General features: G+C 44.6%; 1 protein-coding gene across 2 annotated transcripts in view; it reads left to right on the top strand.

Moving 5' to 3' along the window:
* The window catches only part of MTFR1L (mitochondrial fission regulator 1 like), a 39,523-nt gene that overhangs the window by 14,290 nt on the left and 10,548 nt on the right, over positions 1-14,685 (top strand). For both annotated transcript variants that reach the window (XM_060258636.1, XM_060258635.1), the window contains one exon: positions 12,482-12,794. In XM_060258636.1, the coding sequence (XP_060114619.1) occupies positions 12,482-12,794 (313 nt within the window). The remainder of the gene's footprint in view (positions 1-12,481; positions 12,795-14,685) is intronic.

Below are 14,685 nucleotides of genomic sequence, written 5' to 3'. Positions count from 1 at the left end.
CTATTTTCTTTGAGATATTCTCGCTCTCTCTCTCTCTCTCACACACACACACACACACACACACACACACACACACAGAGTCTGTGTGGTGCCTTTAAGACCAGTAGAGTTTTATTTCGGGTATAAGCTTTTATGTGAACGCATACTTCTTTCAGAGGGAGGGAGAGACAGGGAGTAGATTCTTCTGACAAGCACATTGTTGAATGTCTGGAAGTAGATGGCTAAGTATTTAAAAATCTATTTATGGTTCCAAATATTCCCGTTCAACATGTCTCCCTTTCTCCCTCCCTGGCTGCCTTTCTTCACTTCCTCTTTGCTTTTTGAATTGTTTCATTATCATCACTAGTACCGAGTGCATTTTGCCCAGTCTGAAATCAACACATTTTTTCCCCCTCTCCGGTTTCAACGGATGAAAGGGGGGGGGGGGGGAAGAAACCTAACAGCACAGTTTGCAGTCTTTTGTAGTGGAAAGGAACAAGAATCCAGTAGCACCTAACAAAATTAGTGGCAGGGCAAGAGTTTTTGTGAATCACTGCTGACTTCTTCAGATACAGCTGTGAACCTATTGGTCCTTAAATCTTGGAGAGTTGAGTGATTTCAAACGTCAAATGACAATAGCAGGAATGTTCCCCCACTGGTTTTTGAATGTTGTGGTTTCTAATGTCAGACATGTCCATTTATTCTTTGCATCCTATTGGACTGAATTGAGACCTAGGTTTCCTATCGCGTTACCAATGCCGATTTCTTCATGCCTACTACCCCTCTGCGTATCACACCTAATCCAATCAAGCCTGCTATTGCCATTTGGCATCTGAAATCATTTTTGTAAAGTTTATATCTGCAGTATCTTACGTTACATTTCTGGCATGCATGGCTTGACCCGACAAAGTGACATTTATGTCAAGTCCTGTCCCTTGTAACAAATGCATTCAGCAACTCTCCCCTAAAGTCTAATGTTGGAAATTAGAGGTATTACAATGCCAGCAGGAAATGATATAGCAGAAAATATCAAGTCCAGTGTTATAGCAGGAAGTTTGGTGGGTGGAACTGGAAACTGAAATTGTTTCCTAGCTTTAGTATAAAATGTAACTTAACCTCCCAAAATACTACAGAAGCTAGCAACGTGAACATCACACTTCTGTATTTGCAAACAGAAGTGAAAGAGGTGGTTTGAGAGAAAATACAATTCATGTTCTAAAGAATGCTTGCCTACACACTAGGAGTTTCTGTTTTGGTGCCTACATGGCCAAGGACCTGCCTACTTGAGGGACCATCTCTCCCCATATGAACCCCAGAGAGCGCTGAGGTCAGCTGGAAAGAACCAGCTGAATATCCCTGGGCCAAGGGAGGCCAGATTGAAGACTACTCGGGATCGGGCCTTCTCCATTGCAGCTCCACTATTGTGGAACCAACTCCCGGAGGAGGTGCGGGCCCTGCGGTGTTTAGACCAATTCCGCAGGGCCTGCAAGACCTACCTCTTTAAGATAGCCTTCACTTAATACCAAGCCAAGAAAGATTCGCTGGATATGTTTTAGCCACTGAATTTTATAGAAGGTCTGAGTCATAGCACCATAACGTTAATTTTAATATAAGTTGATTTAATGATGGTTTTATATAATTGTAATTATCGTGAATTATGGTTTTATCATACATTGTATTTATATGTTGTGAGCCACCCTGAGCCTGCCTCGGCGGGGAGGGCGGGATATAAATAAAAGGTATTATTATTATTATTACTAGTAAGATGGCAGTTGCACTCCCAGGGGTTAGCCTGGTAAGCACAGACAGCCTGCTAAATTGTGTTCTGGTGAAGAAGTGGGGTGGGATGGGGGAGAGGGTCTTCTGCATGAGACCTTCAGGTTACCTACTAGAACAGTCCCACCCCTGTGCTGACAGCTCCTCTATTGTTGTGGAGATTGAGAGTCTCAGGGTTGGAGGGCATCAGTCTGAGAAGGAAAGATTATCCCTTAGAAATGGCCCCTTGCTTGGATGATGAACCAGTATCCTCCTGTACTAAGCATAACCCTCTGTGGTTGGGGGGGAAGATGAGCTTTCGGTAGTAGGTGATTCAGTTATTAGGAATATAAATTGGAAGGTCTGTGGCAGGCGTTCTGACTGCATGGTGATTTTCCTGCCTGTTGCAGAGGCTGTGTTGTGATGCACACTGGCATCAATGATGATAGGAAACGTAATGCTGTGGTCTTGGAGGACAAATTCAGGTTACTAGGCAGAAAGTTGCCCTGATCTAGATAGCCCAGGCTAGCCCAATCTTGGAAACCAGGGTTGACCCTGGCTAGCATTTGGATGGGAAACCTCCAAGGAGTACCAGAGTTGTGACGCAGAGGCAGGCAGTGCCAAGTCACCTCTGAACATCTCTTACCTTGAAAACCGCATAGGGTCACCATAACTCAGCTGTAGCTTGGCAGCACTTTCCACCACCACGAGGCAGAAAGTTAAAGACCAGGACCTCAAAGGTAGCATTCTCAGAATCAGGGGTTTTTTATAGCAGGAACTCCTTTGCATATTAGGCCACTCCCCTATGATGTAGCCAATCCTCCAAGAGCTTAAAGGGCTCTTAGTATAGAGCCTACTGTAAACTCCAGGAGGATTGGCTAAATCAGAGCTGTATGGCCTAATATGCAAAGGAGTTCCTGCTATAAAAAAATGCCCTGCTCAGAATTCTCAGTTTCAAGTGCAGGGCCAGCTATACAGGCACGGATTAGGGGGTCTCTACGTGTGGATGAGAAAATGGAGAGTGCTACGACTTGAGAGTGAAAATAAGATGACAAAGGAAGGCCATGTGTGGAGACAAAGGGGTTGAGGGAGGCAAGAGCTGTCCGAGAAGGAAATGTGTTATAGATGTCTGTATGCCAATACTAGAAACCACAGAGCCAAAATTGGGGGAGCTGGAATGCTTGCTACGAAATGACAATTTGGATATAGTTATCTCAGAAGCATGGTGGAGTGGGAAAATCAATGGGGAGCGATATGGCCATCCCTGGGTATAAGTTCTATAGATAGAAGAAGAAGAAGATGAAGATATTGGATTTATATCCCGCCCTCCACTCCAAAGAGTCTCAGAGCGGCTCACAATCTCCTTTACCTTCCTCCCCCACAACAGACACCCTGTGAGGTAGATGAAGATATTGGATTTATATCCCGTCCTCCACTCTGAAGAGTCTCAGAGCGGCTCACAATCTCCTTTACCTTCCTCCCCCACAACAGACACCCTGTGAGGTGGGTGGGGCTGGAGAGGGCTCTCACAGCAGCTGCCCTTTCAAGGACAACCTCTGCCAGAGCTATGGCTGACCCAAGGCCATGCTAGCAGGTGCAAGTGGAGGAGTGGGGAATCAAACCCGGTTCTCCCAGATAAGAGTCTGCACACTTAACCACTACGCCACACTGGGAACAGGGAAGGATGTGTTGTGGGAGATGTTACACTGTATATGACTCAAACAGCGTAGAGAATCAAATAAGTTAGAAAACATTAGGCCAACAGAAGCAATATGGTTGGAAATGCTGGGCCCTAAGGGTTACTTAAAAGTGTGGATGTACCTGTTCAGACCCTTGAGGCTGATCTTGCAATGGAGAAGGAAATAAGGGACGTGACTAGAGCAGATTATGGTGTGATACTGGAGGATTTCAACTACCCTTGCATTGATGGAGTAAATAGGTACTCAAGTGATGCTGTAGAGAGATTCCTAGACATAAATGCCTGTGCACTGGAACAGTTGGTCACAGAGCCAGCTAGAGGGGTAGTGATTATGGGGTTGGTTCTGAGCAGGGCTCAAGACCCAGTGAAAAATGTAGAGAAGGTTGCACCAATTGGAAACAATGACCATAAGGCCATTAAGATAGATCCAGTTGAGTAATGCTGTTAAGTTCAGCATTCATGTCAATGGAGAGTTACACGTAAAGTCCTAAACAGTAACATTTGATTTCAAAAGAGGGAACTTTACAGAAAGAGGGGAATAGTTAAAAGGAAGCTGAAAAGAAAACAAAAAAATAACTTACATCCTTAGAGGATGCTTGGGAGCTCTTTAAAACCACACTAACGGAAACACAGCTAAAATGCATACCCCAGATTAGGAATGGTACTGCCATGTCTAAAAAAAATAACCACAAAACCAAGGGAACCACAGTGTAAGTTGAGAAAAACAGAACAAACCAACCCTGTGTGCAAAGCTTATTAGCTATAGCTCTGTTGCAATCTGGTTAATTTATACAATGACAATTTCAGCATAACTTAATAACATACGAAACATTTCCTTCAAAATTTGTTCACAGAATATCCCAACGATATCTACATGCTTGTTCATTTTCACAAAGAACTGCAAAAGGTTGGTGAGGCACAACTTCCCTCTACAGAAGTCAAACAAATTTTCTCCCAGCAGGCTTTGTTTCTCTCTGTGCCTAATAATTACTATTTTTACTGTTTGTTACTAATTGCTGTTGTGTATTCAATTGGTGGCATTGACATGGAATTGTACCATGTTCAGAATTTGACAACTTGGGAGAATTGAACTGAGTACTTTGGACTGAAACTTTGGGGTATTGTTGGGGGATAGTATTGTGAACAAATTTTGGAGGAAGTGCATTGTACGCTATTAAGTTATATTGGAATTGTCATTGCATAAATTAACGTCTAAAACAATTCCTGCTTGATTAGCAGCCCAAGTCAAGGAAGCCATAAAAAGCAAAAAGGCTTATTTTAAAAAGTGGAAGTCTGCCTCGATGAAATGAACAGAAGGGAGCATATCATCCGGCAAAAAAAGTGTAGGTTACCAATTAGGCATTTGAGGAACAGATTGCTAAAATCATGACAGAAATATTTCTTTATAAGTGTTCATTAAATATATCCAGAGCAGAAAACCACCCAGATGTCCATCAGTGGCTATTAACCACAAGGTATAAATGGAACACTGTCTGGGACACTGGTACTCTGTATTCTTGGTGCTTGAGGGGCAACTGTGGGAGGGCTTCTGGAGTTTTGACCCTGCTGGTGGACCTCCTGATGGCACCTGGGTTTTGGCCACTGTGTGATACAGAGTGTTGGACTGGACGGGCCATTGGCTTATTTTATGTTCTAGAAGCAGTTGGGCCTTTGATGATCAAGGAATAAAAGGATTGCTAAAGGTATATGGGAGATGACGAAGAAGCTAAACAAATTCTTTGCATCTGTGTTCACTGTGGAAAGTGTGGGGCACGTACCAAAGCCACAGCCACTATTTTCAGGAAGAGGATATGAATAACTCAGTCAAATTGAGGTGATAAAAGATATTGGAGAAGTTAAAACCCAATAAATTTCCAGATCCTGGTGACATAAACCCAAGAGTTCTTAGGAAACTTAATAGGAGATTGTTGATTTATTAGCCTGTATATATAACTTATAACTAAAATAAGCCACTGTACCAGAAGACTGGAGAGTAGCAATTGTTACACAAGTTTTAAAGGGTCCAGAGGGGAGCCATGAAATTACAGGTCAATTAGCCTAACATATGTCTGAGGCAAAGAGTAGAAAATGTACTAAAAGATGGGAATTATTAGGCACAGAGAGAAACAAAGCCTGCTGGGAGAAAATTTCTGTGGCTTCTGCAAAGGGAAGTTCTGCCTCATCAACCTTTTGGAGTTCACTGTGAGAATGAACTAGTATGTTGGTAAGGTAACTTGGCAAGCAATGTACTCGGACTTTCAAAAGGCTTTTGACAAAGTAGATAACCAAAGACATCCGACTAAGCTAATCAGCCAGTGGGATAAGAGGATGGCTCCTCTTAGAGATTAAAAAAAAACAGGAAAGAATAAATTAATAATTCTTGCAATGGGAGGAAAGAAGCAGTGGGATCGCATAAGGATCAGTAATGGGGCTGTTACTATTTAATTTGTTCATAATTATCAGGAACTAAGGGTGAGCAGTTTAGTAGCCAGTTACAAAGAACATAAAGTTATTTATGACTCATAAATAACATTGTTAATATAACCATACCTGAAAGTGCTTATCAAGTAAAAACACTTTTCACCCTCCATATACAACTTTAGCCTGCATTTTCTTGGTTGCCAAAGCTCTACATGAAACAAATGAATCAGTATCCAAGAGAAGAAAAACAAGCTTCTTGGCTTCTGAGGAAAAGTTTAAGCCCTTCAAGAGTGGTGTCAAACATTTTGTTCTAGGCTACGCGTAAAAGGGACAAGACAGAATATAATGAGACAGATCCTCTAGAACCAGAGCTCTGTAAATACATAAATGAGAAGCAATCAGTTTCTGGGAGTGACTAGCAAACGGTGCCATTGGATGGTCTGGAACGAAATAGATGTTAAAGGCTATTATGACATTGTAAAGGGTAATGCTAGACAGATAGGAGGCTCTATGGTCCCTTTTAATCAGTTTAAATTAGGGAGAAAATTTAGAACCCTAGATTGTCTATCTGCGTCATCATCATTGGGGAGGGACGGTGGCTCAGTGGTAGAGCATCTGCTTGGGAAGCAGAAGGTCCCAGGGTCAATCCCTGGCATCTCCAAAAAAGGGTCCAGGCAAATAGGTGTGAAAAACCTCTGCTTGAGACCCTGGAGAGCCACTGCCCGTCTGAGAAGATAATACTGACTTTGATGGACCCGGGGTCTGATTCAGTATAAGGCAGCTTCATATGTAGGAGGGATGGTGGCTCAGTGGTAGAGCATCTGCTTGGGAAGCAGAAGGTCCCAGGTTCAATCCCTGGCATCTCCAACTAAAAAGGGTCCAGGCAAATAGGTGTGAAAAACCTCTGCTTGAGACCCTGGAGAGCCGCTGCCCGTCTGAGAAGACAATACTGACTTTGATGGACCCAGGGTCTGATTCAGTATAAGGCAGCTTCATATGTTCATATGTTCATACCTGAACATTCAGCCTGAATTTTAGTATCAGCCGTAGGGGTGCCCTGGATATCATCAGATATGGAGTAGAAATGGAGAATATTGTAGTAGCAAGCTAAACAGGAAGCATCTTTCTGCATCATTGCAAGACGCCTGCCGAGTAGGCTGGTAAGGCCATTTCTTTGCTTTTCCTGGAATCTAAGCACAACAGCACATACACAGGCCCTGACTGAAGGTGATCCAAGGTCTGCTCTCATCAGAGCCGTTGGGGTGCCTCTGGACATGATTAAAATGTTCTTTTAAAAGATATCTGGATGGATTCCAGGCTTGTAATCAGGTGATCATTCCAGCCCCAAACCTCTGCTCAGTACAGAAGCTGTGGGACCGCCTTACTCTGGTATAGTTTCAGAGCTGGGTTAATCAAGAAACCTGCCTCCCTAACTTGGATAGTTCTGGCAAGCCCGATCTCATCAGATCTCCAAAGCTAAGCAGGGTTGACTCTGGCAAATATTGGATGGGAGACCTCCTTGGAATTCCAGGAATCGGCCATCTCCCTGCATATCCTCCAGGCCCCTAGTAGGTGTAAATCACCAAGACGCACCAAGACAAGGTGCACACACATACACACTTATACATATATAAATGTAAAAATACTGAAAGGAAGAAACTTCCCTCCCTTGCTGGAAAATTTCAGACTAGCATCTGTGGTTTTTAAAACTGTATATCAGGTAATCACCAAATGAGCCCTCCAAGATAGGGGTTTCACTAAAGCTTACCCCCAAGATATTTAAAGGTGTTTTTGTCTGTTTCAAAGCCATCCGTGGCCCATTTAAATTTATGAGGCCTTTTACGAAAGGCCTGTCAGTGGTTCATGTGCAGAGTGCAAAACAGAGAACTGCCACCAGGTTGACGCTAGGAAAGAAATTGAGCCTCACACCAGCGCCTAGTATAAAAGTAGTGTATTTACAACTATATGCAAAACAACTTGGTGCGGTGAATAACATATATGAAACTGAGTGAGAAAGTGCTACGCCAGGAACCCACTCTCATCAGAGAGAAATACTGTCCGGCACTGTAGTCCATATATACACAGCTCAGCCAATCACGGTAGTCCACACAATTGCTGACTCCAGCAGGTGCTTTCCCCTGGGTACAGTCCAGCCTGAACCGGCTCTCTTCCAAGGTTGATCTGACCTGACCTGTCAGATGCTGTCACTGTAGATCCACCTGCTGCTCCATGCTGCATTCATGCTGTGGACGGAGGACTCACACGCTGACAAGGCCATCACTTTAGTCTTAACATAGTTAAGACCTCTTTTTTGTAGAAGTTACCTAACTTATGTAGCATCTTTTTAAGGCATATGTGTGTGAGAGAGACCAGAACCATACCATTCTGATAATCTCATAACAGTGTCATTTAAATATAAATTTAAAAGCCGTAGAGCCAAAACACACCCCTGTTTTACCCCTCTGTTAATTCGGGATTTACAGAGTTAGGGAAACTCCGGTGCCTGTCTTTATCTTAGGGAAGATGTTGGTGCGAAGTTCCTGTAACAAAAACAACAAGCGCTTGTCGATATTTATACCTGCCAATTTCAGCCGGAGTCGCTTTCTGTCAGTTGACTCAAAGGCAGCCGTTAAAGAAGAAGAAGAAGAAGAAGAAGATATTGGATTTATATCCCGCCCTCCACTCCGAAGAGTCTCAGAGTGGTTCACAATCTCCTTTACCTTCCTCCCCCACAACAGACACCCTGTGAGGTGGGTGGGGCTAAGAGAGCTCTTACAGCAGCTGCCCTTTCAAGGACAACCTCTGCCAGGGCTATGGCTGACCCAAGGCCATGCCAGCAGGTGCAAGTGGAGGACTGGGGAATCAAACCCGGTTCTCCCAGATAAGAGTCCACACACTTAACCACTACACCAAACTGGCTAAAAGAGCTGGATACAGGCATTTAGTTGGGGCCCGTGGTGCTTTGTAGGGCTAGGTGGTAAAAAGCTGGGGAGTGACTGGTTGTATTTTGCCCTTTCCTAAAGCCTCCTTGCTCTGAGTGGATAGCATGGTTGTAAAGCCTTCCAGGTCCTGGTGGCATAAACCCAAGAGTTCTTAGGAAACTTAATGGGAGATTGTTGATCTAATAAGCTCCCTACAGCTTGCATAGAAGATATCTGCTATAGTATGGAGGCTTATCCAGAAAACTCCGGCACAGTAACACGAGGCCCTGGTGGTAAGATGGACAAATCAAGCCATGGTGTCAGCCTTGACACCTCGTGTCCAAAATGGAAAGGAGCCTGAATTATCTATGATCTCGTGCAGCCTAATTTGCAGTGCTGCAGGCAACTCCAGTCACTGTATCTCAGAAAGGACATTGCAGAGCTACAAACAGTACTAGGGGGGCAATCAAGGTGATTGCGGGGTTGGGGCACCTTTCCTATGAAGAAAGGCTGAAGAGTCTGGGACATTTCAGTCTAGAAAAAAAGATGCCTGAGGTAAGAAGATGATGATATTGGATTTATATCCCGCCCTCCACTCCGAAGAGTCTCAGAGCGGCTCACAATCTTCTTTACCTTCCTCCCCCGCAGCAGACACCCTGTGAGGTGGATGAAGATATTGGATTTATATCCCGCCCTCCACTCTGAAGAGTCTCAGAGCGGCTCACAATCTCCTTTACCTTCCTCCCCCACAACAGACACCCTGTGAGGTAGATGGAGATATTGGATTTATATCCCGCCCTCCACTCCGAAGAGTCTCAGAGCGGCTCACAATCTCCTTTACCTTCCTCCCCCACAACAGACACCCTGTGAGGTAGATGAAGATATTGGATTTATATCCCGCCCTCCACTCCGAAGAGTCTCAGAGCGGCTCACAATCTCCTTTACCTTCCTCCCCCACAACAGACACCCTGTGAGGTGGATGAAGATATTGGATTTATATCCCGCCCTCCACTCCGAAGAGTCTCAGAGTGGCTCACAATCTCCTTTACCTTCCTCCCCCACAACAGACACCCTGTGAGGTGGATGAAGATATTGGATTTATATCCCGCCCTCCACTCCGAAGAGTCTCAGAGCGGCTCACAATCTCCTTTACCTTCCTCCCCCACAACAGACACCCTGTGAGGTAGATGAAGATATTGGATTTATATCCCGCCCTCCACTCCAAAGAGCGGCTCACAATCTCCTTTACCTTCCTCCCCCACAACAGACACCCTGTGAGGTAGATGAAGATATTGGATTTATATCCCGCCCTCCACTCCGAAGAGTCTCAGAGCGGCTCACAATCTCCTTTACCTTCCTCCCCCACAACAGACACCCTGTGAGGTGGATGAAGATATTGGATTTATATCCCGCCCTCCACTCCGAAGAGTCTCAGAGCGGCTCACAATCTCCTTTACCTTCCTCCCCCACAACAGACACCCTGTGAGGTGGATGAAGATATTGGATTTATATCCCGCCCTCCACTCCGAAGAGTCTCAGAGCGGCTCACAATCTCCTTTATCTCCCTCCCCCACAACAGACACTCTGTGAGGTGGGTGGGGCTGGAGAGCGCTCTCAGCAGCTGCCCTTTCAAGGACAACCCCTGCCAGAGCTATGGCTGACCCAAGGCCATGCCAGCAGGTGCAAGCGGAGGAGTGGGGAATCAAACCCGGTTCTCCCAGATAAGAGTCCACACACTTAACCACTACACCAAACTGGCTCTCCAAGAAGTTTATAAAAATTATGCACAGAGTAGAGAGAGAGCACTGTTGCCAATTGATTTAGAGCGTCTCAGACTTCAGTAACTCAGCATTGGATTGCACTGTTAATGCGGTTGTGCTTCCCTCTGGCCACTGCCAGGTGGGGTACTGATTGCATGATTGAGTTGGATCCACACTAAATTGTAAATCTCCACTAATTCCATCTTCCTGCTGCAAACCTCCCTCATATCATTCCACAGGTTTCCTGTCCTAGGAGCATCGTTTTGTGGAGCTCAATGGGCAACGGTGGGGAAAGGGAAAAAGCAGGACATTGTCCATTCCATTGACGAAAATTTAGATCCAGCCCATTGTTCTCTTCAGTGCCTAATAGATGTTTACTGGATGGAATTGGTCTGAGTTTAGATCACATTACAAGAATCTGTATTAGCAGTGGACAGTCTCTGTTCCCTAAATCTAATCACTACTGTCTGCATTGGAATTTGATTTTCTACTAGAAAGTTTGTTAAAACTAATGGTCTGGAGAAAGAAACTCTTGTTTACCTAAAGGAAGTACTCCCACCCGTTAGGCTTCCTTCTGTGTATGATTCTACTGCCCTGGAATGCTATTAAAGAATGACCAGCACTGATCTGTTGCTGCAATATTCCTTCCCCCACGAGGGCCCCAAGGAATAATTTCACTTTTTCCAGAGATGTGTGAAATTGTGACAGTCATGGGGAAAAAAGACAGCAGCTGCTGTGAGAGCCCTCTCCAGCCCCACCCACCTCACAGGGTGTCTGTTGTGGGGGAGGAAGGGAAAGGAGATTGTGAGCCGCTCTGAGACTCTTCGGAGTGGAGGGCGGGATATAAATCCAATATCTTCATCTACCTCACAGGGTGTCTGTTGTGGGGGAGGAAGGGAAAGGAGATTGTGAGCCGCTCTGAGACTCTTCGGAGTGGAGGGCGGGATATAAATCCAATATCTTCATCTACCTCACAGGGTGTCTGTTGTGGGGGAGGAAGGGAAAGGAGATTGTGAGCCGCTCTGAGACTCTTCGGAGTGGAGGGCGGGATATAAATCCAATATCTTCATCTACCTCACAGGGTGTCTGTTGTGGGGGAGGAAGGTAAAGGAGATTGTGAGCCGCTCTGAGACTCTTCGGAGTGGAGGGCGGGATATAAATCCAATATCTTCATCTACCTCACAGGGTGTCTGTTGTGGGGGAGGAAGGTAAAGGAGATTGTGAGCCGCTCTGGGACTCTTCGGAGTGGAGGGCGGGATATAAATCCAATATCTTCATCTACCTCACAGGGTGTCTGTTGTGGGGGAGGAAGGTAAAGGAGATTGTGAGCCGCTCTGAGACTCCTCGGAGTGGAGGGCGGGATATAAATCCAATATCTTCATCTACCTCACAGGGTGTCTGTTGTGGGGGAGGAAGGGAAAGGAGATTGTGAGCCGCTCTGAGACTCTTCAGAGTGGAGGGCGGGATATAAATCCAATATCTTCATCTACCTCACAGGGTGTCTGTTGTGGGGGAGGAAGGGAAAGGAGATTGTGAGCCGCTCTGAGACTCTTCGGAGTGGAGGGCGGGATATAAATCCAATATCTTCATCTACCTCACAGGGTGTCTGTTGTGGGGGAGGAAGGGAAAGGAGATTGTGAGCCGCTCTGAGACTCTTCGGAGTGGAGGGCGGGATATAAATCCAATATCTTCTTCTTCTTCTTCTTCTTAAATCCCCTCTTCCCTGATCTTCAATGCAGTCACCCAGGGGCTGCCCGTCAGCATTTTAAGGGGCAGGTGGTGGATCTATAATTGGGGGTTTCAACCCCCTGGGGAGGAGTTCCCTCCCTCCAGGAGTTGGTCAAGACCAGAGTTTGGCATGTGTTCTGCTGCACAGAATGTAAATAAACAAAAACTCTGGTTTGGCACTAGGTTTACATCCATGTGTATTGTTCTCTTTTTTTCAGCTTCCTCTTCATTAACGCCAGATTTGTTATCTCCAGGAAGTTCAAATGTATCTTCTCCCTTACCTTGTTTTGGATCCTCATTCCAATCTACAACTTCCTTTGTCATTAGTGATATAACGGAGGAGGAGGCAGAATTAGAAAGTCCAGAACTTCCATCTGTTTCCCTGCTTTGTTCTGCAACCTCTGAATGTTGTAAAGCAGACCCAAAGGATTCCGACGATGAAGATTCTGTGTCTCTGTCAAAGGCCAGCAGTTTTGCAGACATGATGGGCATTCTTAAAGACATTCATAGGATGAAGCAGAACAAAGATTTGTAAGTTTCTTTTTTCTTCCCTCCCTAAATGTCTTGGGTTCTTTTCCTGACTGCTTGCTTTGAAGGTGCAACATGGTCTTTAGAGATCTGATGAAGATTTTTCGTTCCAGAGTGCTTTGGCTGCATTGCTACAGTTCTCACAAGACATGTTTTTCAAAGCCTGCCCCATACAATTTGGGGACTAAGTCTACAAAATCTGCTAAATAGCAGAGGTTTTCTTTAGCTTGCTTGCCTACACTTGCCTATCACAGCCATTTGTGAGCCTAAAAGAAAGAATTGATTTTGTAAAGCATTTCTGTCTGTTCATTTGGAAGCAGTTCTTTGATGGTTAGGGTGATTGGGCTAGTGGCTATTTGCAAGCAAGAAGAAAGGTGGTGTGTGTGTGTGTGTGGCCTGGGGGAGCCTAAAGCATTGTTCTATAAACAAACACTTTGAGTCATCATTTTGGCAGCTGAGCAGATGTAGAATGGTTAAAAACAAAACAAAACGTCAGAGATGCTGCCCCAGCTTTGGCTGTCTGTCTCCATCCTGTTACCTCCAGATGCCCTGTTCATTTCGTGCATTGCCTGTTAGAACCAAAAGATCCATTGAGCATTGTTCTATGCATAAATGTCAAATTCTGGGCTTTAATCAGCTAGAGTCGTCGAGAGTTCTCTTGACTTCTAGACACAAAGACTCCATAGTTTTATAACATGTAGCTGTGTTAGTGAGATGGGGATATTTGCCAAGGATTTCCGACATTCTTGCCAGTGCTTTTCTGGAAGTACTCTTCATTAAGAGGATAATTTAAACCATTGCAATATTGCTTATAAATTTAACATACAGCTGAATTAGAGAACTGTCATGCTTGGCAGAAAGCAGCTATGATACTATAATAATATTGAATTAAAATCTATATTACATTTATGTTGTAATTTTATATTGCCAGTGTATGCATCAGTTGCATTTGTTCCCCCCCTCCCCCAACACACTGTCAGTCTTTATACTAAATTTTATGCAGAAGGCAGAATCCTTCAGACCTCTTTAGTGTTGTTGGTGGCCAGAACTGGATTCCCTTCACAGAAATGGGACTCTTTACATAAGGGTGCACCATGCTGATTTCAAAGTTATTCCAGTCCAGTTTTCCAAAAATCATCTTTTAGACACTTGTTTAAAGAAAGGGAAATTTCACAACATTTTATTAACATTTTTATATAGCAAATATTAGCTGAGACCTTACCAGTCTGTAATTGTATTTTACTAACTTGACTCGGACCTGCTAAAACATTGGGGAAACTGGGCAGCCGTGATCTGTTCCGTCCAAAACAGTCTGCATTGCAGCTGTACCAGCAAATATGGGTCATGCTTTGTGCAGCATAATAGTTATTCCTCTGGATAAGCGAGCTTTTCAGAGAGAACCTTCGTAGAAACGAGATTCTGACTGTTGAAGTATCCATGTGCTGGGGGTAGGACTATGAAACTAAGTGTAAGTGCATGAAAGGAGTCTTTCTGGATAAGACCAGAGGTCTGCACAGTCCAGCATTTTCCCAGAATGGTTGATTTCATGGAAACCCACATCAGGGGAATGACACTGACAAGACTGCTATTTTCCCCTGCAGGAATTAGTATTAAGGGGCATTGGATCTAGTGATTCTTTTCAGTCATAAGCCTGTTAGACCCATCCTCCGTGGGTTTGTCTACTTTCCATTTAAAGTCAGCACCCATAATCACCATATTTTGTGGCAATGAATTCTGTAAAAATTGTATCTTGCATCCTGTGTAATGTGTCAAACCACCACCACCACCGACAGGGCTGTTGGGATTGCAGGCCTGCTAGTAGACAGGAAATGTTTCCCTCAGGTTGGCTGGGGAATTACACAGTATAGCAGCCTTGCAGATGCAAGCGTGGGTA

The sequence above is a fragment of the Heteronotia binoei genome, chromosome 17 (genome assembly GCF_032191835.1).
Source record: "Heteronotia binoei isolate CCM8104 ecotype False Entrance Well chromosome 17, APGP_CSIRO_Hbin_v1, whole genome shotgun sequence".
NCBI classification, from domain to species: Eukaryota; Metazoa; Chordata; class Lepidosauria; order Squamata; family Gekkonidae; genus Heteronotia; species Heteronotia binoei.
This window is presented reverse-complemented; position numbering and strand designations above follow the sequence as displayed.